A 26,792-nucleotide genomic window follows, 5' to 3' on the forward strand; every position below is an offset into this window, starting at 1 on the left:
GAAATGGTGATGGTGTCTCCGCGGTGTTGGATGTTTTGGTCTCCCCGAGGCCAATCATCTGTGCCTTTATGGTCTCTGGAGCCAGGCTTGGAGAAGATGACTCCCTCGGTGTTCCGGATCTTGCGCCTCAGAAAGGAGGCAGCCTTTTACAGGGCAGAACTCCTTCTGGTTTTCTCTCCTTTTGCTATGGCTTCGTTTGTCACTCTCTGCAACACAATTCTCCTTCAATGTCTCCTTCTTTGGATGCTGCCGCACGTCGGGCCGACGCAGCTCAGTGACCTTCTGTCTAGGCCTCTGACAGGATCACACTCCTGTCAGAGACCCACTACCCGAGCGGAGCTCAGATAGCAGCTAACTGAGTGAAACCCAGCTCGCTTCTGCCTCACTTCCTATCCAGACCACCAGTTTTACCTAATTGTGAACAGTGCACTACTAAATAGGAGCATAGCCCCCCTGGTGGACTGGAGTGTGAAGTGTGTTGTATGGTTTGTGATACCTGGTAAAGTGATCTCCTTTATTGCCATCAGATGTAACACCACTCCCCCTGGTGGGAGAATGACATTTCTGCAACGACCAGGACCCTGGGGCCCTGCAAGTGCTTCAGTATGGCTCCATAATCACCCATAGAAGCAATGCTCTTTATTCTCCCAAGATGTCACTCATGCTTCCCGTATATTCTGGAATTCGTTACTCCAATCTGTGAGACTCTTTTCCACCTTTGAAACCTTCAAATGCAACCAAGCTAGATTATTAGAAAAGTTCACAACCTACAATAACCCAGCAGCTACTACACTACTTTACGACAGCTTAAACCAACCCTACTGTCTCCTTCTATATCCCCTTGTAGAATGTAAGACCCTATGTGCTTGGGTATATAGGTTTCTATGAGTGCATTAGCTCTACAACTGGCCATATTTAGAGATGTGAAGGTGTATTTTGTAGCATAGCTAGGAAGGACAGGGTTAAATACTGGCTGTGAGGGTCTTGATCTGAAGCACCTGCATGGTTTCTCTAAAAAGAAGGAAGTAGATTCATTGAGGGACTAGCCAAGATATGAGTTGTAGCTGAGAGAGAGAAATGTTGCTGTCTCTCTCTGAATCGAGTGACTGAGGAGTCAGTCAGTCTTCTGGATGTAACCTAGGCGCAAGAATCTCTCTGTGAGAAGAGTCTGCAGAGGCCGTGTGCAGGCATTCGCAAGTATTAGTGGTTGCTATGGACAATAGCTGTGTAATAATAGCGCCGGCATCCCTGAGCGATCCCTCTTTCTCTTCTTGGCAGGGACGCCAACACGCTCACCTATGCACCCACTTTGCTCTGTCCCCGGTGCATCTGTTTCCTCCCAAGACCTGTGCATGGCGCACGGGGCCCTGGGAGTGTGCATAGGGCAAGAGCGCACACGCCCTGCTTCATAAAATTTCTCTAGTGAAGAGCTGGGAGATTTCAGGTATTTAAGTCATCATCCCCCATAGGGAGGTGCTTGAGCAACAATAGTGATCAGCATGTACACTTGCTACTTCATTGTCAGGTCCATGCATCTGTGCTCCCTGAAATTGATCCTGTCTGAGCCTGATCCTGTCCGTCCGGTCTGAACTTGGTCCTGTCTGTCTTGCTGAACCTGATCTTGAACCCATCCTGCTCATACCTAGTCCTGATTCTGATCCGCCTAGTCCCCACCTGTACCGTTATCCTCACCTGTTCAATCTGAACCAGCACATGTGGTCCTTCACCCGAGTCCGCCCTGTGTTCCTGAACCTATCCTGTTCGTGCCAGTATTCATTCTGTCTATCAGCCATGCTGTCCTATTCAGAACCTGTTCTGTTAACCGGGCGTACAGCATCCATTCATTCTGTTAACCAGGTCCTGGCTGGTCTGACTCTCCGAGGCCATCCTCACTTTACTGCCCCCTCAGCTGTCTGCTGCTGCTGCGGAGTCAATCATGGAGTGGTACCTGGCGTCCACCTGTGGCCAAGTCCAGCCACACCATCAGGGGGCTCTAGTGAAGAATCAGGTGATCGCTTAGTTCCAGGTTTTCGCCGGTCTATGGAGCAATGATTCTACAACCATCAGCGTGACAAGTTGCATTGTTTGACCGAGCTGGGGCTAGCTCAGCCATGTAGCCAGGGTATGTTCTGTTCAGTTAGTGCCAGGGCTAGGCTAGGGATTTATGTTTATGATTTTGTTGTTTTGATGCTGTACAACCTGTGGACAGGTATAAAAACTGCACTAGTTTGGACCAAAACTGCATTGCCTGTGTGAACGCTACCTAAGGCCTAATGCGTACCTGAGAGAGAAAAATATTTAGCATTGAGAGTCCTCAGTGGTTGATACCGAAAGTATCAGTGAGGACTCTGAATTCTAAATATTTTTCTATCTACTGGCTAACACGGTACAAAGATATATATCTTTCCTGTACCTGAGAGAGTGAATCCCTACAATTTCCAGTGATGTTTATAAGAGGGGAACACAATCTAATTTTATGGGGGCAACGTATCTGTTTCCTATACAGATGCATTTCACCATGTTGATCTTCTAATGATGAAATTATGAACCCTCTTCACATAACATACAAGTTTAGTTCACCCAATGAATTTATGAATCACCCTCAAATACTGATTTTAATTTGATAATGAATAAGAACCTCTATATTTTACAAGGATATCTAAAATATTTCATACAGTTTCTTCTTTACCTCTTTCCACGCCATCATTTTTTGTGCAGGGAGGATGTGAACGTTGTCGTCTCTACTGCAGTTTTGCACCATTTTCTTTTGTCTACAGCACGCGCATCACATTTGATAAGCGTTCTTTCAGTTTGGCAATTATGACTGCTGTGACTACTTTTTGTTCAATCTGTAGTATGTAGGCTTCAGTATTTCCAAGCACTGTTACTTCAAGGTTGCCATACTGAGACAATATCAAAGCGTGCTGTTGGGAGTACAATCTGCCCTATGATGATGCATGGCAGTGGCAACTATTATTATGCATTTCATTCTTTCTTAGGAAAGAAAAATTATTTTATATTTGTCTATATAGATCAGCGAGATTGTTACAGGGACAGTTGTACTGGATGGAAAATTCTTAGGGACAAAAAAATAAAAAAACAAAAATAAAATAGCAGTAGGGTCACTAGGACTGAAATCCAGAGCAGTTCACATGCATTGGATTTCTGGGCAAGAGCCACATTGAACTGTATCAGCATTCACATGATACTGATAGACTTGGATCCTGTTGTTGAAAAGGGGGCCATACACCCCTGGGCTGGATCCACGGAGTGGCTGCTGGCCAACTGAGCAAGCTGGCAGAAAATGGTTACAAAGTCGTGTCATTACCAAGAGGTCAGGGACAGGAATGGAAAAGTCAGGCAGAAGAATTGTCTAAACATGGGCCTAGGACAGAAATGAGAATCAAACAGGCTAAATAAAACAGGCCTAAATCAAAGTATATATGGTACTTTATATGTTTTAAATAGGGTGTGGTGCTATCACATTAACCATAGAAGAGAGCTGTTACTCCTCCTGGGCAACACACACCCATACTGGACTGGAGTCCTGGACTAAAGGTCTCTCCACTTTAGCATCTCTGGCTGGAGAGAGCCTGCGCCATGTATAGCTACTGGTACTAATGTCTTCTCCAGCAGGTTCAGGTAGAGATGTGACAACAGCAGAGCAATGTGTCGGAGCCCCTATGGTTACATATAGCTCTCTACTATGGAAATGTATGATATCGTCATACAGACTTGTATTATAAACATGTTTTTCCTGTTGGAAATGTATCTCAGAAAGGTTATCTCTGTAATATGGCATTTGATGGATATTGGCACAACTTTTTTCTTTTGGGTTCAGATGAAAATTCCTTCCTATGCCTTCAAATAAAATTGTTAAAATGGAAGGCATGAGTATGATCTGAGAGCGTTCTATAAGTTATATGAAGCCAAAATACATCTGTGTACATATCGTATATACTCGTGTATGAGTCGACCCGAATATAAGCTGAGGCATCTAATTTTGCCACAAAATACTTGGAAACTTATTGACTAAAGTATAAGCCGGGTATGCAATGTCCCCTTATCCCTGAATCCATTCTTGTCTGCATGGCTCCCCATCCCCGTCTTTGTCTGCATGGCTCCCCATCCCTGTCCATGTCTGCATGGCTCCCCATCCCTGTCCTTGTCTGCATGGCTCCCCATCTTTGTCTGCATGGCTCCCCATCCCCATCCTTGTCTGCATGGCTCCCATCCCTGTCATTGTCTACATGGCTCCCTATCCCTGTCCTTGCATGTATGTGTGGCGCTCCTGAGGGTTCAGCCGCCACAGAGGTACTGCACCTCAGCCAGAGGTGTGGTACCCCGCTCTCAGGTAAGGAGGGGAACACTACCTAGAACTCAGACACTTACATCCAACACCAGACCTCTCAGGCGCAGGGAGGGACTAAGTAGAGGGTGTGGGTGGAGAAACAAGAGGAAGGAGGGAGTTAGAGAGTCAGACAGTTGAAGCTGGGGACTCGAGCAGTGAGGAGCTTGTCCCAGTACCAGAAGACAGAGAGAAAGAAGTTGCAGAGAGTGAGAGAGGAAGAAGGGGTCCTAGGGACGCGGGTAGTGAGAAGTCCACCCGTGGGGCCTGCATCCACGCCGACTACTGTTGGGTGGAGGGACCAGGTCGAAGTGGGGGAATCGGCCCCCAAGACTAGTGGAGAACTACCAGGCTCAGCTAGCAAGCTGGAGAATGTGGTAACTGCACGTGCCACAGCCAAAACCACACATACTTGCCAAAAAGGTGGCCAGGTAGGATCAAGGGGACCAGAGGACGTCGCCCGACAGGATCCAAGGCTGCTGGCTTGGGACACTGTGTTTGCAGGTGCGGGGCAGGAGAGTATGGAGACAGCGCAGTGAGACGGCCAGGAAAGGACATAAGAAGGGGGTTCTTGCAAAGTGTACCCTGAATTACCTGAGAGCTGGTTGGACCACAGACCCGGAGAACACAGCACACCCAGCTGGGTGCCATAAAGAACTGTGAGTAAAAGTGTGGAAACTGCACCCCGCTGTGTCCTCTGATTTATTACCGAGCCACCTGTCCTGCACCACAACGCTCACCATCACATTTTACACCATAGCTGCCCTGGGGCCTAGTTCTAGCCATTGAGAGCTGAACCAACTCTGCTGCATCACCATCTGCTTCAGAGGATCTGCACCACAGCGTTGGCTATCCCTGGCCAAACACCACAGTTGGTGTCACGAGCAATCTCCTTTCCCTTTAATAACTTTATTTCCATGATTAATTCCCCTTTTGATTGCGCGCCCAGGGACACGGACCAGGTCACCGCTGCCATGACATCCCTTTAAGAACCATCTGACCCGGTTCTGAGTATCTCATTATCCTAGCATGCGTCGCATATGGCTCCACATCCCAATCATTGTCTGCATGGCTCCCCATCCCTGTCCTTGTCTGCATGGCTCCCCATTCCAGTCATTGTCTGGATGGCTCCCCATCCCTGTTTTTGTATGCATGGCTCCCCATCCCTGTCCTTGTATGCATGGTTCCCCATCCCTGTCCTTGTATGCATGGCTCCTCATTCCTGTCCTTGTATGCATGGCTCCCCGACCCTGTCCTTGTATGCACGGCTCCCCGTTCCTGTCATTGTATTCATGGCTCTGCGTCCCTGTCTAGTCTGCATGGCTCCCCATCCCTGTCCTTGTGTGCATGGCTCCCCATCCTTGTATGCACGGCTCCCTGTCCCCGTCCTTGTATTCACAACTCCTTGTCTCTGTCCTTGTCTGCATGGCTCCCCATCCCTGTCCTTGTATGCATGGCTCCCCATCCTTGTATGCATGGCTCCCTGTCACCGTCCTTGTATTCACGGCTCCCCGTCCCTGTCCTTGTCTGCATGGCTCCCTATCCCTGTCCTTGTATGCATGGCTCTCCGTCCTTGTATGCATGGCTCCTTGTCCCTGTCCTTGCATGCATGGATTCGTGTTTCTGTCCTTGTATGCATGGTTCTTCATCCCTTTTAAAAAAAAGCACATCCTACTTACCTTCCCTGCGCGCCTTCGCTGCATCTCGTTCCGTTGCCAGCAGCTCTTCCAGCCGACCGATCATATGTCCCCACTCATTAAGGTAATGAATACTCACCTCTCTCCACGCCTACGTAAGTGGAGAGAGGTCAATATTTGTTACCTTAACGAGTGTGCACCCGTGATAGCCTGACCAGCGGCTGCGGCTGTAACTGTGCGCGCTATAAGAAAAATGAGAAATTAATATTCATTGCCATCAATTCATTTGACTTGGGATAACCTGCTATATGAGACACAGTACATGGACATGAGTGCTTGTTTAAGGAAGAAGAAAATGTCAAACACTGTTTTGTAATTTTAGCAAGACATGGAAGAAGTAGCGCTTCAATATCTCAAGTGGCGCTTGAAGAGTTCATTTAGCCATTCTTCACAGCCCAATATTTCAGCCACCCCGTGGACCTATTTTCTCCATTGCTCTGTTTTGGATGAATGACGATTCATGCTTTCAAACATATTTTCTCAAAAACCACTGACAGAAATGCATGTTTTACTATAAATAAGCAGATGCAATGTCTGGAAGAAGTGGAAAATACCAGGAACATGATAAAATAGCACGTACCTATATACAGTATGCATATATACGATGCTCAGCATAAATGAGTACACCCCCTTTGAAAGATGAGATTTTAATCAATATATGACTTAAAACAAGAACAATTTCCAAACTTTTGGCAAGACTGAGTTTCATGGAACATTTTTTTAACCCATAGCAAGAAAGTAAGGTTAACCCCTTCACGACATATAAGATATAATGTATATTTACAACGTATGTCGCATCCCTGCCTTTGAGTCCGCATCTTTCCTGACAGGTGACAGCTAATTTATTCAGCCATTATGTGCCTCTAACAGCCGTGAGTCGAGCAGTGTTCTTCCCATGTCTGTTAACTCGTTAAATGCCAGAGATTGACAGCGGGATTTAAAATGCGCTGGGTGGGAGCGCATCATTCCTCCTGCTCATTGGCACGCCTGTCACATGATCGCAGGGAGCCGATGGGTTGTCATGACGGTCTGCTTATGACCCTCGTGCATATTATTGCGATCCTCCTGTGAACGCCGGCTGTGGAGATTTTTCAAAAATATTTTTAAATACTTTTTTTTTAACTGTTCAGTGTTCACTGTATTTAATAGTTCCCTTAGGGGACTTGAAGCTGCGATCGTCTTATCAGCACTGCTAATATCCCAGCCCCAGTTACAGGGGAACTCAGCAAAAAAAGAATAAATTGATACATTAACCCCTTTCTGCCATTGGACGTACTATTCCGTCCATGTGGGGTGGGCCTTAATTCCCACAGACGGAATAGTACATCCAGCGCGATCGGCCGCGCTCACGCGCAGGTAATATCAAGGAAATTTTACCATTGTCATGAAGTACAATATGTCACGAGAAAACAATGTCAGAATCACTGGGATCCGTTGAAGCGTTCCAGAGTTATAACCTCATAAAGGGACAGTGGTCAGAATTGTAAAAATTGGCCCGGTCATTAACGTGCAAACCACCCTTGGGGGTAAAGGGGTTAAAATGCTTCCCAAAGCCCTTTAGGTTTTTAAAGATGTTATGTTGGTCACAATATCAGTCTGGACAAGACTGTGGTGGGACTCAAGGGGGTTTTCCACTACCTGGACAACCCCTTCTCATTCCTCATGTTTGGCCCCGGTAAAATAAAGACAGTCATACTCGCCTCTGGTGAGTTCCAGCGCCGTTCCAGAGGTGTCGACACTCGTGTTCCCAGGGCTTATGTGAGGTTGTTTCGCCACGTGATCCCTGTGCCCAATCAGCGCCAGCTTCACTGTCCCCGCCTTCAGACGTATTGAACATCAACAGGAAGTCAGGGCTGTGCCTGCTCTCTGACTTCCTCTTGATGTGCTAATTCTCCAAAGGCGTGGACAGTGAGCCATGCAGATTGGGCGTAGGGCTCACGTGATTCAACAACCTTACCAGGGCCCTGATAACGTAAGTGTCAACATTGCTGGAAAGACGCCAGCACCAGAGGTAAATATCAGTGCTTTTATTTTACTGGGTCCACACATTAAGAATGAGAAGGGGTTGTCCAAGTACTAGACAACCCCTTTAGATGTTCCAAAGCTGCGAACGCTAATGTTTGTAAGACTAGGTTCATGGTCTATGTACATGAAGCGGGGCTCAGGGCTGGTCCTGCACGCTGCTTCTCTTCACCCTGATACCCCACTAACATACAGTGTCCTTTTCCATCCATACTGTGCTGCATACTCACATTCAGGCTTGAGGCCTCCTCTGAATCCAGGTCCATAGGTCCAGTATCTGTCACACACACATTAGGAGACACTTGGTTCATTTCAACAAAGTTCATTTTAGTGGACAGTTCAGATACAGTAATACCGGTCACAGCACCCTTCAATTGTGCTCCAGTTCACACAGTACATTGTGAGACTTAGTCCCTCTTCCACCCAGACTGTCTTCATCTCAACAGACTCTACTGGTCATAGGGACTCCCCATCCAACAACGCAGCTTCTCTGAGACTCGCCACCATCCACTCTCACTTTTCTCCTTCAGATCTTTTCTGCATTGAAGAGAATGGTGCACGCATTCCAGTGCCCACCCCAGGCCACATTCTCCGAACCTCGCATGGATCTCCGCAAGACTTCTGATGTGTCCTCAAGCTGCCAGAACGATGATTTGTAGACTGTCATCGTACTTCCACTTAAACCCCTCACTGTCTTTGACATTTACTCTCACTCACTTTCCCTAACCCAAGAAATGCCTTTTCTTTTTAACTGACTCTACCATCTTCCATGCTGGGCTGGTCCCAAACATATTCACCATACCATGTCGTACCGTACCTACGGTAACTGTTTATCTCTAGTCTAAACACTGTTTCCTATTCTCCCCACAACTCTATCTTTCTCTTGCACATTAATCATATAACATTAGTGTCTATTAGATTTTATGCCACAGTTCACATTATTATAAAAACATACAATAAAACCACAGTTATGCAAATACAATATAATCACATGTCCGAATATTCTGTAACAGTTGTCTTATGTGAGAACAGGTACGTGACCATTCTGGTCACCCCCTTGCATACAGACCAAAATGCCCGGTTTGGCAGCGGGTCTCAATCAATAAACGTACAGCCTCATATGGTGTCTCAGGATGTAAGTTCGAGTTGGGAGACGCTTGAAATACGCTCAGGTGGACCTGGCCTAAGTATGTACTGGTGACCCTCTAGTAGGAAGGAAAAACTGGACTGCAAACAAAACCCTGTTCGTTTTTTTATATTTTTAGGAATAGTGATAATAGGGGACATTTGCAACGCTACCTAAAAGAAAAACTGTCTTAGTTTTTCCTAGCAACCAATCATGGAACAGCTTTCAGTTTTTTTATTGCTTGTGAAAAATGAAAGCTGTGCTGTGATTGGTTGCTATGGGAAACAGGGTTTATTTTAGACAATTTTCTAAATCTGCGCCATAATGGGACAAATAAATTCCTTTTTTGGGAGGAAGGTTTAGTCGTTGCCCCTAATGTATTTGATGCTACTTCTCCCCGGTGGGCCAAGAAGCTCATTACAGCTAAATTCAGAAAGCATTGAACTGAAATACCTTAAATTGTTTGGTGAACACATCATTCTGATCATTTAAATGGTATAATGAGACTCCCGATGCAATGCACGACAGACATAGCAATATCTTTCCGATGGTGCCACGCAAAATGAGAATTCTTTGTCGGGCACACAAAGCCAAAAATGATGTTAATGTGTTCAAGAGGGTTTTTTTTTTTTAATATTCCTTTCACAGTTACCAAGGTAACACCAGAAATGTTTAATTATGAAACACTTCCATTTCCAGGAGCGCGATCATATAGAGATACTCATGCTGTATATGACTTTTCATTTTTATTCCGCTTTTTTTTTGTGTAAAATTATAACACGTTCATCATGTCACTGCTCTCTGTACCAAACCGCTGGAGTTCCTTTAGAAGGTTTCATGCTGGGTTTCGATATGGAGCAGTTTTAGATTTGCGTACAAGTACAAAAAAAAATGTTCTTACTGCTTTTAGAAGTAAGAAAAAAAAATCAGCGGGATGTTGTATTTTGTAAGGTGACAGTGTAATATATGGAGGAAGGCACGGACTGGCGGGCTGGAGAGCAGGAAAATCCTCCGGTAGGCCCCTGTGAAGGATTGGTAACAGTAGTGCTGTTATACTTGAATCACAATTTGCAGAAAAAGGTATAATCTAATCATTTATTAAACAAGCTAGCCAAATTGTTATTACATAGAAGCAAAAATAAATTTGTGTACTAAGGTCAGGTTATTTTTGTATGTAGCTGAACAGTAGACCCCAAGATTCAATGTTACTGGGGGGCCTTTGCCAACCCAGTCCGGCACTGTATGGAGCTATACATTGATCAGTAAGCTCAAGATTCAATGTTATTGGTGGGCCTTTACCAACCCAGTCCGGCACTGTATGGAGGTATGCATTGAACAGTAGGCCCCAAGATTCAATGTTACTGGGGGGCCTTTGCCAACCCAGTCCGGCACTGTATGGAGGTATACATTGAACAGTAAGCTCAAGATTCAATGTTATTGGTGGGCCTTTACCAACCCAGTCCGGCACTGTATGGAGGTATATATTGAACAGTAATCTCAAGATTCAATGTTATTAGTGGGCCTTTACCAACCCAGTCCGGCACTGTATGGAGGTATGCATTGAACAGTAGGCCCCAATATTCAATGTTACTGGGGAGCCTTTGCCAACCCAGTCCGGCACTGTATGGAGGTATACATTGAACAGTAAGCTCAAGATTCAATGTTATTGGTGGGCCTTTACCAACCCAGTCCGACACTGTATGGAGGTAAACAGTGAACAGTAAGCCCAAGATTCAATGTTATTGGTGGGCCTTTGCCAACCCAGTCCGGCACTGTATGGAGGTATATATTGAACAGTAAGCTCAAGATTCAATGTTATATGTGGACCTTTGCCAACCCAGTCAGGCACTGTATGGAGGTATACATTGAACAGTAAGCCCAAGATTCAATGTTATTGGTGGGCCTTTACCAACCCAATCTGGCACTGTATGGAGTTATACATTGAACAGTTAACCCAAGATTCAATACTATTGGTGGGCCTTTACCAACCCAGTCCGGCACTGTATGGAGGTAAACATTGAACAGTAAGCCCAAGATTCAATGTTATATGTGGACCTTTGCCAACCCAGTCCGGCACTGTATGGAGGTATATATTGAACAGTTAGCTCAAGATTCAATGTTGGGATTAGTGAGAGTCCCAACAGTTGGATGCCCAGAAAACTGGAAGTCATCCCTTAGCCAGCGAATAGGGAATAACTTCCAAACATGAGAAAACCCCTTTAAGGTTGACAAAAGATACTGGTTGATCGAGTCTATCCTATTATCCTAACTTGTTCATCCAGAGGAGGCAAATTATTTCTTGTCTCCAAATATGGCAGAATAGGGCTAGGCCTACACAGCGTCTTTGATCGTGACTCCTGCCATACGGCCAAAATCTGTAGGTGTCGCTGCTACATTGTAGTATAATTCAAATACTGTGACCACAAGAAGCAAGTCACAGAAAGGCCAACCACATCAGATGTTCTGTGACTTTCTGTACCCACGGAGTCACATTGTGACCTCATTTACTTGAATTGTGCTGGGGTGTAACAGTGACACCGAATGACCTTTGGCCATATGGCAGGTGTCGTAGCCAAAGTTGCCATGCAGCCCAAGCCTAAATTTCCGGGTCAACATCCCATCTCCAAAATTTAGCACCAATACCCTGTAATATTATATGTTTCAAGAAAATCTTTGCCCTTCTCATACACTGGAATGCAAAAATATACACATTATACATTTTCCTTGGCACAGCTGGCATTGGTTGCTAAAGTTGAGTTTACTATCCACCAATAGACCCAAGACTTTATCAATGACAGATTTGTGTACCCCAACAAAGAATTTTCATTTTGTGCTGCATTTTGTGTCTTTGATGGTGGCCATGCCCAAGCCCAGAGATGTGTAGGGGTGACGCCAGCATTACTGTTACCCATGGCTTTATGGTCTCTGGCACACCCCATAATGGCGATGTAGAGAAGAAACAGGAGAGGCAGCAGTGGTCTACTAAACTATAACTAAACTTTACTTAAAGCAGTTGGTTGATAACAACAAATGGTGGTACATAAGTGTGATGGTTAGACATCTGATAGAGGTTGGAACATCAGCACCACAAAAGAAAATGGATCTACAGCTAATATCCTGCTTGTTGCATTCCCTGATCCCCAGCTCCTCCTCCACGCAGATGTCCATGTCAAAGACCACTCCATGCCAAAACGTTGGACCACGTCTTTTTTTGACTTCTTGACGAATCAAAATAAATTTACACTTCAGCAAGACCTACATTCTCATTTTCTTTTGTGGTGCCGAGGTTCCTACCTGTATAAGTCTTAATGCATCCCTCCATCTTTGGGGCATTACAGTGTCCCATATGTTTTAGCCAAGAAAAAAATGCCATAGGGGCCAGATCTCCACACTCCATGATGGGAATAACCCTTTAGCGTTTGTGTCAAGTTTTAGAGGAGCCGTCAAGCTCAAACAAAATATAGTTAAATGCATTTAAATTAGTAGTTTATGCAATTTACTAATATACTTTATGTATGAAAGGTGCCCTGATCTTCGTCTACAAGCAAGTCCTAGCAGGCCGTCAAGCTTGTGTCTGAAACAAGACAGTATTTCTGTTGTAGGAATGTGACCAGACCTGTGTGGCTGACTGCTCATTTCAGTATCTAAGCCAGCCCGTGTTCCTATCACAGTTGATGTACAGGTGAAGAAGAGGGCTGGCTCGGTCACTGAATACAGAAGTCAGCCAGCCCCCTTCACACGGAGCTCTGGTCACATCCTGACAAGTCATTAAGGCTACTTTCCCACAATGTGCTTTTTAGTGAGTTTTTGATGTTCATCTGCAACATCAAAAACTCACCAAAAAGCTCAACGTGAGAATGAAGCCTAAAGAAAACAATGTCCTGTTTCAGACCCAATTTGGAAGTGGACCTGCCCGGACCCAAGACCAGAGTTTATAGCTGAAGATTGCTGACATAGGCTTATCTTCCCTGAACATAAAAAGATTGGGCATGTTGAAATCTCAGGATTAAATGCTCTTTGTAGTCTGGACCTACCAAGCTTCCAGCTTCACTTCAATATTGGGATGCAATTTCAAGAACGAATTTAACAGTAAAATGATCCTCATTTATATCAGACAGCAAGTACTTAGCGCTCAACAAAGAGAAAACCGGGAATTTAAGATCGAGTTAAAAAGCAACATATTTAATAAGCTTCACAGGAGATTTTCCAGAGGTGAGCAACAAGAAGGTGTTATTATGCTGGCTGATGACATTACAGAATTGCATCAATGCTCCTCTTAGCGCATTACACCAGCATGGAGATTAGGAAACAATAAAGAACCTTGACATTGCCAGGAAATATTTCCTTTGAAGGATTAAGTAGCAATGTAAAATATATTTAGAAGAAATAAATGCATCCAGTATCATTTTCAGTGCTGGATTGACATCCAAGGAGCCTAAAGGCATAGACCTTCTGGCACCTTCAAGTAGCCTGAACCTTATAGGCATAGGCTACGATTCTTGATGAGGGATCATGATGAAGAGAGACACTCCTGATTCATAAAAAGGTGCATGGCTGTCCATAAACCTAGAGCGTGGTGTGTGCCTCCATGCACCACTCCAGTCCCTGACGCCACAGCTCATCATGAACTAGACAAATTGTGGCATCACACCCCCCACCACATCCCTGTCCCGCCTCAGTTATACCGATTTTGTCAGGGCTAGGAAAAACTGGCAAAATTGCTTTGATGATTCAGAGACATACACTCTTGAAGACAACCCCTATCCTACGCCCAGTTGGGCCCCATTATATGGACATTAAATAGACATTAAAGGGAATGTGTCATCAGGATTTCACCCACAAACTATTTAAATGCCCAAGTAGCTTGTTCAAACACAAGTCCAGCAGTACTTTTACATGGCCAGTCCGTTTGTCCCTTACTGAGAAATCAGTATTAGAATTGATATCCAAATGGCTATGGTAGATGTGAAGTTTCTGTCACTCCAGCTCTATTCCCCTCCCACAGCAGCCTCCTTCTGCTTGATTGACAGCATCTATGCTGTGTGAATTCAGGCTAAGGAGCCATCAGTAAAAGACAAGGTATCAGCGCTGGGTGGGGAATAGAGCTGGAGTGACAGAGGCTTAATATCTACATACCCAAAAGTGGCCTTTTGAGATGATTTCTAGGCATATAGAGGGTATTTTCAGAAAGATTCAGGGTGTACCAGTTTTGAGATTCGAAACATAGATGGGTTTACCTATACAGGCACCATACTCTCAAGGATACCTATAGTCACAGGTCTACTGTTACTATAGATACATTTGGCCCTCTTTATTTCACATAGAACTAGCCCATAAACTGCTATTGGCCCAGACTGTACCACCATTATACCTAAGTGTACTGTGTATCACTGAGTTTTTGTCCCATAGGAGCTTTGCTCTTGGAAACACCGTACAGTGGCATGTGGACGGCCTATAGGTATAAAATTCTAACCTTTGGGTATGATGTGTGCCATCATGCAGAACTATACATTATTTTAGCAAGTAAATGAAGCATAAAATGTCAATTTTAAGTTGATTCAATATTTAATTTTGTTCTAATATTAAAGGATAATGTAGATTAAGCAGAACAGCTCAATTGTTACAAGATAGTTAAGTGTTTTTGGCCATTAGCCAGAGGTTGGTATCTGATCATAGGCCGGATTACATAGTGAGGAAGACTGGCTGCCATAGTGAACGGTTACAAATCTTGCGTGAAAGTATTGATGTACAGTCTTCTCTGTCACTGGCTGGTGACAAAAAATGTCAGTCTAATATGTTTACAAAGATGTTGACTGTACGACTGGTGGTCCAACCGAGTGACCCAATGTCTGATGAACTCTAGAAGGCTTTCACTGTTCGACTGGTGGTCCAACCGAGTGACCCAATGACTCATGAACTCTAGAAGGCTTTCACTGTTCGACTGGTGGTCCAACCGAGTGACCCAATGACTCATGAACTCTAGAAGGCTTTCACTGTTCGACTGGTGGTCCAACCGAGTGAGCCAATGTCTGATGAACTCTAGAAGGCTTTCATTGTTCGACTGATGGTCCAACCGAGTGACCCAATGGCTGATGAACTCTAGAAGGCTTTCATTGTTCGACTGGTGGTCCAATCGAGTGACCCAATGACTGATGAACTCTAGTAGGCTTTTACTGTAAATTTTGAGCAATTGATGGCCAGTTATATCAGGTCTGTCCTAGTTAGAAGTCATCTTCACAATCCAGAACTGCTAAGAATAGATATCTCTTAGTGGCTCTCACAGATGAAGCAGATTAGCTTCATGATTTATTTCCTAGGCAGATGGATGTTTCTGAGATGGAGCCAGCAATTAGATGCTCAGACTGAATGACTTGATCAGACCGGGCACCATCATAATTCTTTATTTCCAAGCAATAGATTTCTGTTACTTAGGCCACACTTTCTAGGGCATGTGCAGGAGGGAACAAGCTGCTTCTATCTCTAGTCTCATAAAGCTAAAGTCCTGGATAAAAATTGGTAATAAGATTTGGATAATGTTACAAATTTTGTAAATCAAGACCCCACATTCAGATCCAGACTACTCATTGACATGGAACTAAACTGATGTATACAAATTTGAGGTAATTGCAAGTTTGAGGCAATAAAACATGGTAAAGTGCGAAAAGCCCTCACAGTTCTACTCTAAAGTCCCATGTAGAAAGGCCAATAATTATTATTATTATTATTTATTGTTATAGCGCCATTTATTCTATGGCGCTTTACACGTAAGGAGGGGTATACATAATAAAAACAAGTACAATAATCTTAAACAATACAAGTCTTAACTGGTACAGGAGGAGAGAGGACCCTGCCCGCGAAGGCTCACAATCTACAAGGGATGGGTGAGAATAGAGTAGGCGAGGGTAGAGCTGGTCATGCAGCAGTTTGGTCAATCGGTGGCTACTGCAGGTTATAGGCTTGTCGGAAGAGGTGGGTCTTCAGGCTCTTTTTGAAGGTTTCAATGGTAGGTGAGAGTCTGATATGTTGTGGTAGAGAGTTCCAGAGTAGGGGTGATGCGCGAGAGAAATCTTGTATGCAATTGTGGGAAGAGGAGATAAGAGGGGAATAGAGAAGGAGATCTTGTGAGGATCTGAGGTTGCGTGCAGGAAAGTACCGGGAGACGAGGTCACAGATGTATGTAGGAGACAGATTGTGGACGGCTTTGTATGTCATGGTTAGGGTTTTGTACTGGAGTCTCTGGGCAATGGGGAGCCAGTGAAGGGATTGACAGAGGGGAGAAGCCGGGGAATAGCAGGGGGACAGGTGGATTAGTCGGGCAGCAGAGCTTAGAATAGATTGGAGGGGTGCGAGAGTGTTCGAGGGGAGGCCACAGAGCAGGAGGTTGCAGTAGTCAAGGCGAGAGATGATGAGGGCATGGACTAGGGTTTTTGCAGATTCTTGGTTGAGGAATGAACGGATTTGTGAAATATTTTTGAGTTGAAGTCGGCAGGAAGTGGAAAGGGCTTGGCTATGTGGTTTGAAGGAGAGATCAGTGTCAAGGATTACTCCGAGGCAGCGAGCTTGTGGGACTGGGGAGAGAGGGCAGCCATTTACTGTAATGGATAGGTTCGTTGGGGGGTCACGTGAGATGGGGAAAGGTGATGAATTCTGTTTTGTCCATGTTAAGTTTCAGAAATCTAGCGGAGAAGAAGGATGAAATAGTGGACAGACATTGAGGGATTCTGGTTAGTAGGGAGGTAATATCTGATCCAGAGATGTAGATCTGTCTGTCATCAGCATAGAGGTGATACTGAAAGCCATGAGATTCTATGAGCTGTCCCAGGCCAAAGGTGTAAATGGAGAAAAGCAGGGGCCCTATGACTGAACCTTGTGGGACTCCGACAGATAGGGGGTGAGGTGAGGAGGTGGTGTGTGAATGGGAGATGCTGAATGTCCGGTCTGTTAGGTAGGATGAGATCCAGGATAGGGCCAAATCTGTGATGCCAAGGGATGAGAGGGTCTGTAATAATAGGGAATGGTCCACTGTGTCAAAGGCAGCCGACAGGTCCAGGAGGAGGATGACAGAGTAGTGTTGCTTGCTCTTGGCGGTTAAGAGGTCATTGGTGACCTTAGTTAGGGCAGTTTCAGTGGAGTGGTGTGACCGGAAGCCTGATTGTAAGTGGTTGAAGAGGGAGCAAGAAGAGAGATGGGAGGACAGTTCAAGGTAGACTTGTTGTTCAAGTAGCTTGGAGGCATAGGGGAGAAGTGATATAGGGTGATAGCTAGATACAGAGGATCGGTCAAGAGAGGGCTTTTTGAGGATAGGTGTGATGGAGGCATGTTTAAAGCTTGAGGGGAAAACACCAGTTGTTAGTGATAGGTTGAAGAGATGGGTTAGGGATTATAATCAGGAATAAGCTTTGCTTGGGATGCTAGTTTCCTAATTATTGGCCTGTCTGAACAGCCTGGCAATCACTCGACTAACGAGCAAAAATCTCGTTTGTCAATGAGATGATTTTATCAGCAGGAGATTATCAATGCAGGGCTAGGTGTCACATGCCTATCTGTGTAACCCTGCCCTCACCAATCATGGGCAAAGCTATATCAAAACTGGTTACTGTCATTACCTGATCCACAATTTAGGGAATTGTCTAGGGGTCTACAAAGCTGACAGCCAGTGTACAGAGCAATTTCGATATACAGAGTTGGCCTTATGTTGGATGGTGCCCTGTGCATTATCTTCTTTTGGTAGCGCCACCACCATCATATGCCTAAATCTATATCACCAAACATTGTTTAAATAATGCTTACAGTGGCCAAATAAAGGTACTAAATGTCAAAATAATACTGCTATACAACTGATGTAGAGATTCATAGTGATGGTTGTCTGCGGTGCCCCTTTATTATGTGTGGCTACACCGGATGTGCACCCCTCGGGCCTTGGCTGTACATATGCATACTATGCAATGCAACAAGAAGAGAATTTGCATCCTCCGATAAATACCGAACGTGTTACTTGCCTTTTTTACATAACCCTTTCCTTATCCTTGTTTAAAATCGACATAATTCATCTGAATCGTCTAAATATACATCCCCTAAAACCATTGTTCATTAAAGTGTACAGTTTCTGCTTGACGTACACTTTATCATTATATTCCCAGGGGTCATGCTCTATATTTATCTCCTTCTTGGACTATATTCTTTAGGGGTAAATTGCTCTACATATGATACAATGCATCATGTTTGAGGCATAACTCGCACTGGCAGTTTTCCTGGGGGTAACTTTGGTGGAGTATGCTGGGATGACCTCAGCTGCTACATATTTATGAGACGCTACAATTACAGAATCCAAAGGTAGGACTAAATCACGTCACATAAAGTATTCATATTCTAGGGAAATGTTGGCCCTAACAGGGATCATCTGCTAGACCTCCAATACCATATACAGCAATTAATACATGCCATCATTGAAACATGGATCATGATTAATGAGAAACTTTTTCCTGGATCTCTCCTAGGATTGTTGACCTACTTGAAGTCCATCGGTGATGTGGTGGACCTTTTTAGTCTATATCTTTCCATATCTCCAAAGGTTTTATACGAGCAGAGCATGAAGGACCATATCACCTTCAAGAATGACCTTCAAGGCCAGCTAGAGTAAGCTGATATTTGATGGCACATATTGGAAAGCAACTAAAAATATTGGCTAATTAGAGCCATAGCTAAAATCCAGTGTTCTTAAAGGGTTATCCCCGTCCACCCGCAAAAAAGGTATCCCCTCTTCACTACCCGCTGACTGCCTCCTGTCTTGTCTTTCCAGTATTGAGATTTGCGCTAATTTGTTCGCCACAAATCACATTCCTGTGGGGGAAAATATGTCAAAGTTGGTGAATTTGAAATTCAGAACCGCTCATCTCTACTTCAGCTGACTGCCTTTTTCAATAGCTGAGCCAGCCCCCTTCTCCATCATAGCTGGTGCATAGTCAGAGAAGAGGGCTGGCCTTGCTAATGTCATTTGCAAAGCATAGAATCTGAAGTGAGGATGGAAATACCTAGAACTGCTACCGAAAAAATCAGGGCATCTATCAGAAATGTAAAAAAAATAGGACTTCACAGGGAGACACTGAGCAGATGCTGCTCAGTGTCTCTGCTGGATGGCAGGCTGTATGGTCGCATCATGCAACCATGCAACCTGTCGTCTAGATGTAGCAGAGCTAGACCTGTTGTGGGACATAATAGAGATGAAATAATAAAAAAGAAGCATTTTTATTGGTTTAACCCCATAAAAAAATCACATATATGTATAACTGCAATCAGTGTCGGACTGGTGTGCCAAGGGCCCACCAGTAACATCAACTCCAGGGCCCCACTTTTCAGCTACATGCAAATCTGACGTTTTCCTCATTCACAAAATTCTATAACAATAAATTGGGTTGATTGTTAAATTAATAAGATGCCGCCTTTGTCTGAATATTGTGAATCAAGTGTATTGTGCTAAGTGCAAGAGAGTGGTGGCTCACTCCTGCACAGCGGCCCACCGGAAGATTCTTCTGTTCTCCTGCGGGCCAGTCCAAGACTGATTACAACATATTACACAAGAAATGTGGACGGAAGTTCAACTTTTTCTAACTCATAGTTGTCTTAAAGCTTTATAATTTCTGATACCGTAAGTGATCGCTGCTGACATTTCAATGCACCGTAACTAAATATTGACCATGCTGCCTTTTTCTTCCCTAGGGGAGCTTTCTCCATTGTCCGTAGATGTGTGAAAGTTATAACTGGTCAAGAGTATGCAGCGAAAATCATTAACACGAAGAAGCTTTCAGCTCGAGGTGAGTGTGGGGTGACAACCTTTCTTTTTTTTCCCCGATAGATAGAAAAGGTCACAGCTACGTATGGAATAAATCTAGATCCTATCTACGGAAAACTAATTAGAAAAACCCTCAGGAAGGTGGTATGAAAGAGGGCACATGTGTCACCATGATGGAGGAGATGAGACATAATTGATCGTATGAGAGGCTCAGAGTTATGTTGTAATCACCGAGTGACATAGATCTCATAGCGTCTTAGCTGATGGCAATTTGCTCTGATTTTTCAAAGTTTTCTATTTTTGTCTTTTAAAACTAAAAAAATAAAATGGTTTCAAAAGTGTGAACAAGTGTTCAAAATATCAGACTCCTTTCTAAGCCAATGGGATTCATCAAAGATTGTTGGGTTTCACGTGAAAACAGGCAAAATTAAACAAAAATATATAGTTATTGTACTCGTCGTCAGCAACTATTACATTCTCTTTCCAGTTTAGCATGAAAAATTTGGCAAAAGGTCCTCTTTAAGACAGACATTGTAGATAGGGAAATTTTAATGGCACTTTCATTCGGGGATAACTCTATTAGAACAGTTAAAGAGGTTGTGCCGCGAACACAACTACATATGAATCAATAGATCTTGGAATAATATTAATTTCCACAATTGGATGTGATTAACCTCTTTCTGACCTCGGACTGGATAGTACGTCCGAGGTCAGAAGCCCCACTTTGATGCGTGCTCCGGCGGTGAGCCCGCACCAAAGCCAGGACATGTCAGCTGTTTTGAACAGCTGACATGTGCCCGTAATAGGCGCGAGCAGAATCACAATCTGCCCGCGCCTATTAACTAGTTAAATGCCGCTGTCAAAAGCAGACAGCGGCATTTAACTACCGCATCCGGCCGGGCGGCCGGAAATGACATCATCGCTGACCCCCGTCACATGATCGGAGATCGGCGATGCTTCTCCATTGTAACCATAGAGGTCCTTGAGACCTCTATGGTTACTGATCGCCGGTAGCTGTGAGCGCCACCCTGTGGTCGGCGCTCACAGCACACCTCCATTTCTGCTACATAGCAGCGATCAGAAGATCGCTGCTATGTAGCAGAGCCGATCGCGTTGTGCCTGCTTCTAGCCTCCCATGGAGGCTATTGAAGCATGGCAAAAGTAAAAAAAAAAAAGTTAAAAAAAATGTGAAAAAAATAAAAAAAATATAAAAGTTTAAATCACCCCCCCTTTCGCCCCAATCAAAATAAATCAATAAAAAAAAAAAAAATCAAATCTACACATATTTGGTATCGTCGCGCTCAGAATCGCCCGATCTATCAATTAAAGAAAAGCATTAACCTGATCGCTAAACAGCGTAGCGAGAAAAAATTAGAAACGCCAGAATTACGTTTTTTTGGTCGCCGCGACATTGCATTAAAATGCAATAACGGGCGATCAAAAAAACATATCTGCACCAAAATGCTATCATTAAAAACGTCATCTCGGCACGCAAAAATAAAGCCCTCACCTGACCCCAGATCATGAAAAATGGAGACGCTACGGGTATCGGAAAATGGTGCAATTTTTTTTTTTTTTAGCAAAGTTTGGAATTTTTTTTCACCACTTAGATCAAAAATAACCTAGACATGTTTGGTGTCTATGAACTCGTACTGACCTGGAGAATCATAATGTCAGGTCAGTTTTAGCATTTAGTGAACCTAGCAAAAAAGCCAAACAAAAAACAAGTGTGGGATTGCACTTTTTTTGCAATTTCACCGCACTTGGATTTTTTTTCCCGTTTTCTAGTACACGACATGCTAAAACCAATGGTGTCGTTCAAAAGTACAACTCGTCCCGCAAAAAATAAGCCCTCACATGGCCAAATTGACGGAAAAAATAAAAAAGTTATGGCTCTGGGAAGGAGGGGAGTGAAACACGGAAAAACGAAAAATCCCAAGGTCATGAAGGGGTTAAATAAAATGTTCCTGTGCTGAGATAATCTTATAAATGTGTCCCTGCTGTGTACTGTGTAATGGCCATGTCTGACCGTGCAGGAACATGGTCTGATCATACCACAGCTCCTGGGCAGGGGAGGAAGCAAAAGAGAATATACAAACAGAACAGCACAGGATCACACCTGATTCTTTCTTTGAGGTAATATATTGTTTAAAAACAGGCAGTGAAAGAATATTTTCCATGCTGTTCTGTCTGTATACTCTCTTTTGCGTCCTCCCCTGCCCAGGAGCTGTGATCCTAAGCTGTCCTGTCTGTATACTCTCTCCCTGCCCAGGAGCTGTGGCATGATCAGACCATAAGCTGGAGCAGCTCTGCATGGTCAGACACAGCCATTACACAGTACACAGCAGGGACACATTTATAAGATTATCTCAGGAGTCAGGACAGAAACATTTTATTTAATCACATCCAATTGTTGAAATTATTATTATTCAAATATCTATTGATTAAAATATACTTTTGTTCGTGGCACAACCTCTTTAATGGTTATATTCTCATTGTACTGTTAATACTGTAATTACACCCTGATGGCAATGTTATTGGTGGACACACTCTCATAGAGCTTTTAATTAGGGTACTCTTATAGCGCTTTTGATGAGGCCTTTTCTCGGCACCATTAATAGAAGAACTGTTGATAGGGGAACTTTGATTGCAGTGTTATTGGGAGACTCTCTTTAATAGAATGAACTTCAATTATACCATTAAACAACAAAAATCAAAATGCAACTACAACAGAGTGTGGTCCAAGAGTCCTCGCAGAGAAATTAAAAACAAAAGTTTCTCTACCTTTTTCTTCCGACAGTCTGTGTACATTGGACTGCATTTGAATGTCATCCAAGTGCGGTCCAATTTCTTCTCGAACCCATTGACTTGCATTGCCGACCATTGAATCAAAATGGAACATGACTGTGGGATTTTCCATGAACCTCTTGGTTCACGAAAACTTACGGACATCTGAAAAGCTCCATAGACTATCACAGGTATGAATGCTATACATGAAAAATACATATGTCTGTCATACAAGAAAATTGGACATCTAAACGAGGCCTTAAAGGGGTTGTCCACTACTTGGACAATCCTTTCTCAATTTGAGTGTTTGGCCCCATTAAATTAAAAACACTTTCACTCTCCTCCCGTGCCAGTGCCATTTCAGCGGTGTTGGCAATCACGTTTCTCGGACTGACATGAGGTTGTTACGTCACGCAAGCCCTGAGCCCAGGGCTACCACTAGGAATTTTCAGGCCCCCTTGAAACATTGCCCAAGCTCCACCCCAGCTGTGCCTCCATCACATTGAACCGTCCACAGTTCCACTGCCCACTCTTGGAAAAATTCTACTTCCACATCCTCACCAATCACACATTAACAGTTCCCAAGGTAGACTCTTTTGACCGAGCCGTACTGTATTCTATCCTATTAAATATTTCTTAAAATATCCAAAACTCTTTTCAGATATATTTTTCTTTATTTTTCTTTAAGGGAATGTTTCACCTCATTATTTGCTACACCCGACTCCCAGTCTCAATTAATTGTTATTTGTTGCACCCCAACTGGGGGGCAGTCTCAATTATCCATTACTAGATGGTAGCCCGATTCTAACGCATTGGGTATTCTAGAATATGTATGTACTTTATTTATGAAGATTTTAGAATAATGCATTGAATACACAGGATTCAGCCTGTTGCTGATTGTTCGTGGCCAGCCATGTAGTATATAACAGCCAACATAGTAAATAGCACAGCCACGTAGTATATTGCACAGCCACGTAGTATATTGCACAGCCACGTAGTATATAGCACAGTCACATAGTAAATAGCACAGCCATGTAGTATATTGCACAGCCACATAGTAAATTGCACAGCCACGAAGTATATAGCAAAGCCACGTAGTATATAACACAGCCACATAGTATATAGCACAGCCCACTGAGTATATAGCACAGCCACGTAGTATATTGCACAACCCACATAGTATATTGCACAGCCCACGCAGTACATTGCACAACCCATGGAATGTATAACAGCCCACATAGCATATAACACAGCCACGTAGTTTATAACAGCCCACATAGTATATAGCACAGCCCACGTAATATATTGCACAGCCCACGTAGTATTTTGCACAGCCCACATAGTATATAGCACAGCCCACGTAGTATATTGCACAGCCCACGCAGTACATTGCACAGCCCACGTTGTACATTGCGCAGCCCACGTATTATATTGCACAGCCCACGTATTATATTGCACAGCTCACATAGTATATTGCACAGCCCAAGCAGTATATAGCAATGTGGGCATCATATCCCTGTTAAAAAGAAGAATTAAAATAAAAAATAGTTATATACTCACCTTCCGTTGGCCCCGGATCCAGGCGATGCGGTTACCGATGCTCCTCGCGCGCTCCGGTCCCAAGAGTGCATTGCGGTCTCGCGAGATGATGACGTAGCGGTCTCACGAGACCACTACGTCATCATCTCGCGAGATTACAATGCATGAAGCGGTCACCGGAGCATCGCGAGGCGCGGGAAAGGCCGGTTCTGGATCTGAGGGGCCGACGGACGGTGAGTATGTAACAAATTTTTATTTTTTAATTATTTTAACATTAGATCTTTGAACTATTGATGCCGCATAGGCAGCATCAATAGTAAAAAGTTGGTCACACAGGGTTAATAACAGCGGTAACTGAGTGCGTTACCTGCGGCATAATGCGGTCCGTTACGCTGCCAGTAACCCTGTGTGAGCGCTGACTGGAGGGGAGTATGGAGCGGGCACTGACTACGGGGAGGAAGGAGCGAACGTTTTGCCGCAACCAATCAGCGATTTGGATTTCCATGACAGACAGAGGCCGCGACCAATGAATATCCATGACAGACAGACAGACAGAAAGACAGAAGGACAGACAGAATGACGGAAGTGACCCTTAGACAATTATATAGTAGATTTGTTGTACCCCATCCCCCAGACTCAATTCATCCTCATTTGCTCCCCGTCATTTAATTCAGTTTAGAACAAAAAAAGGTTTTCATACCGACCTCTTAGACGATCCCTTCTGCTGTCCTCCTTGCGAGTGGCCCGCTCGTACGCGATGACGTCGTCAAGTACGTGCCGTCACAAGCGCATCATGGACGAGGCCCTGGAGCTGCGTGGCTATTCTACATTGACAGCAGTGCAGCACCGGATGAGAAAGCTCCATATCCGCACAGGTGGGGGGGGGGCCCGGACACAGTCCGGCTCCCCCCTCTTTCCTTCTGCTCACCGGGCCCCATACAGCAATAAGGGCAGTAATGCCCTAATGCCGGCCAATCAGTGTTGGCTTCTTTGTTCCCAACTTTGAACAAATCGATCTTCAAGAGGAAGTCTTAGAGCAGCCTCAGCTCTGAGTTCCTGTTGATGTTTGATTTGTCCAAAGGCGGGACATTGATTAAGAACAGGGCTCACCTGACATAACGTCACGTGAGCACCGGGAAAGCCAGTGCCGATACCGCTGGAATTGTACCGACATGGGAGGTAAGTATAAGTTTTTTATTTTAACAGGGGTCAAACAGGAATGAGAATGGTTTGTCTGATTCAAGTTTTTTTTTTATTACCTAAGTACAATATATTATGGGGGTCTCAAAATGTAGAAAATCCCAAGTTTCCTCTAGCTCATTTATGATACCATTACAATAAATTAACATTATGTGAATGCTCGCCTTCGCATTAATAAGCAATGGTGCACACGCAAACATTGCCACGGGCCATTTATAATTGACAACCACAAATTAGAGAATTGGGAGACACAGTAAACGGGAAAATATACAATGTACTGCTGATTAAATTTATCATCAGCTGGGGAATTTAAGATACATGAATTTTTCTTTGGCGTAAATGATGCAAAATAACGAAAGGAATGTATATTTATGGGATCCCATCTATTTTATATTAATTTCAATTAATTGCAAGTATTGGTTCTCATAAATCAATAGTAGACATGATTATAAAAATTTTATAATATACAGTCATGGCAAAAAAGTGTTGGCACTATGGCAGCCTTGAAATTGTTCCAGAAAATGGAGTATTTCTCCCAGAAAATTACTGCAATTACACATCTTTTGTTATACACATGTTTGTCTCCTTCGTGTGTATTGGAACAGCACAAACAGAGAAAAAAAAAAGCAAATTAGACATAATTTCACACAAAACCCCCAAACTTTTGGCACTTTTCCAAAATTGTGGGTAAACAACTTTGTTTCAAGCATGTGAAGCTCGTTCAAAGTCACCCGTGGCAAGTAACAGGTGTGCAAAATATAAAAATCACACTGTGCATTGTGTGTCTGTGTGTAAATTGAGAATTTTGAATATTAAATATCAGTCCAGGAGGTGAAATAAGCAGATTTCTCTAATAAGATATATTATATTTTATTACATTATTACATTATTACATTATTATATATTATATTACAAAGTTTCTTATTTTCAAGTGTGCTACTGATTTCTTAAAAACAGAAAAAAATTGAAACAACAGTTACACTTTAGAGACCAGCCAAGTATGGGGTTCTGTTGGCAATGCTCAGTGGAAGAAAAGTAGGATCTCTCTTTTTAACTCTCCTTAGTATGAAACTATCTCACAACAAGTACTAACTAGGAAAAGTTTCCATCCTCCTGAGAGAGAGCTAATTTACATACGTTTTCACATATTAGTTGGTTTCATACATTCGGGGTTTTTTTTACGATTTTTTTTAGTGTGCCAGACCCATTTTTGGTCCTTTTGTCAGTTTTTTTAAATCTTTGTTCTCTTTGTTTTTTGCGCATGAAGAAGAAAATAAATTCTAG

General features: G+C 43.6%; 1 protein-coding gene across 3 annotated transcripts in view; it reads left to right on the forward strand.

Moving 5' to 3' along the window:
• The window catches only part of CAMK2A (calcium/calmodulin dependent protein kinase II alpha), a 219,340-nt gene that overhangs the window by 16,854 nt on the left and 175,694 nt on the right, over positions 1–26,792 (forward strand). For all 3 annotated transcript variants that reach the window (XM_069763577.1, XM_069763576.1, XM_069763578.1), the window contains exon 2: positions 19,910–20,004. In XM_069763577.1, the coding sequence (XP_069619678.1) occupies positions 19,910–20,004 (95 nt within the window). The remainder of the gene's footprint in view (positions 1–19,909; positions 20,005–26,792) is intronic.

This window comes from Ranitomeya imitator, chromosome 4 (genome assembly GCF_032444005.1).
Source record: "Ranitomeya imitator isolate aRanImi1 chromosome 4, aRanImi1.pri, whole genome shotgun sequence".
NCBI lineage: Eukaryota > Metazoa > Chordata > Amphibia > Anura > Dendrobatidae > Ranitomeya > Ranitomeya imitator.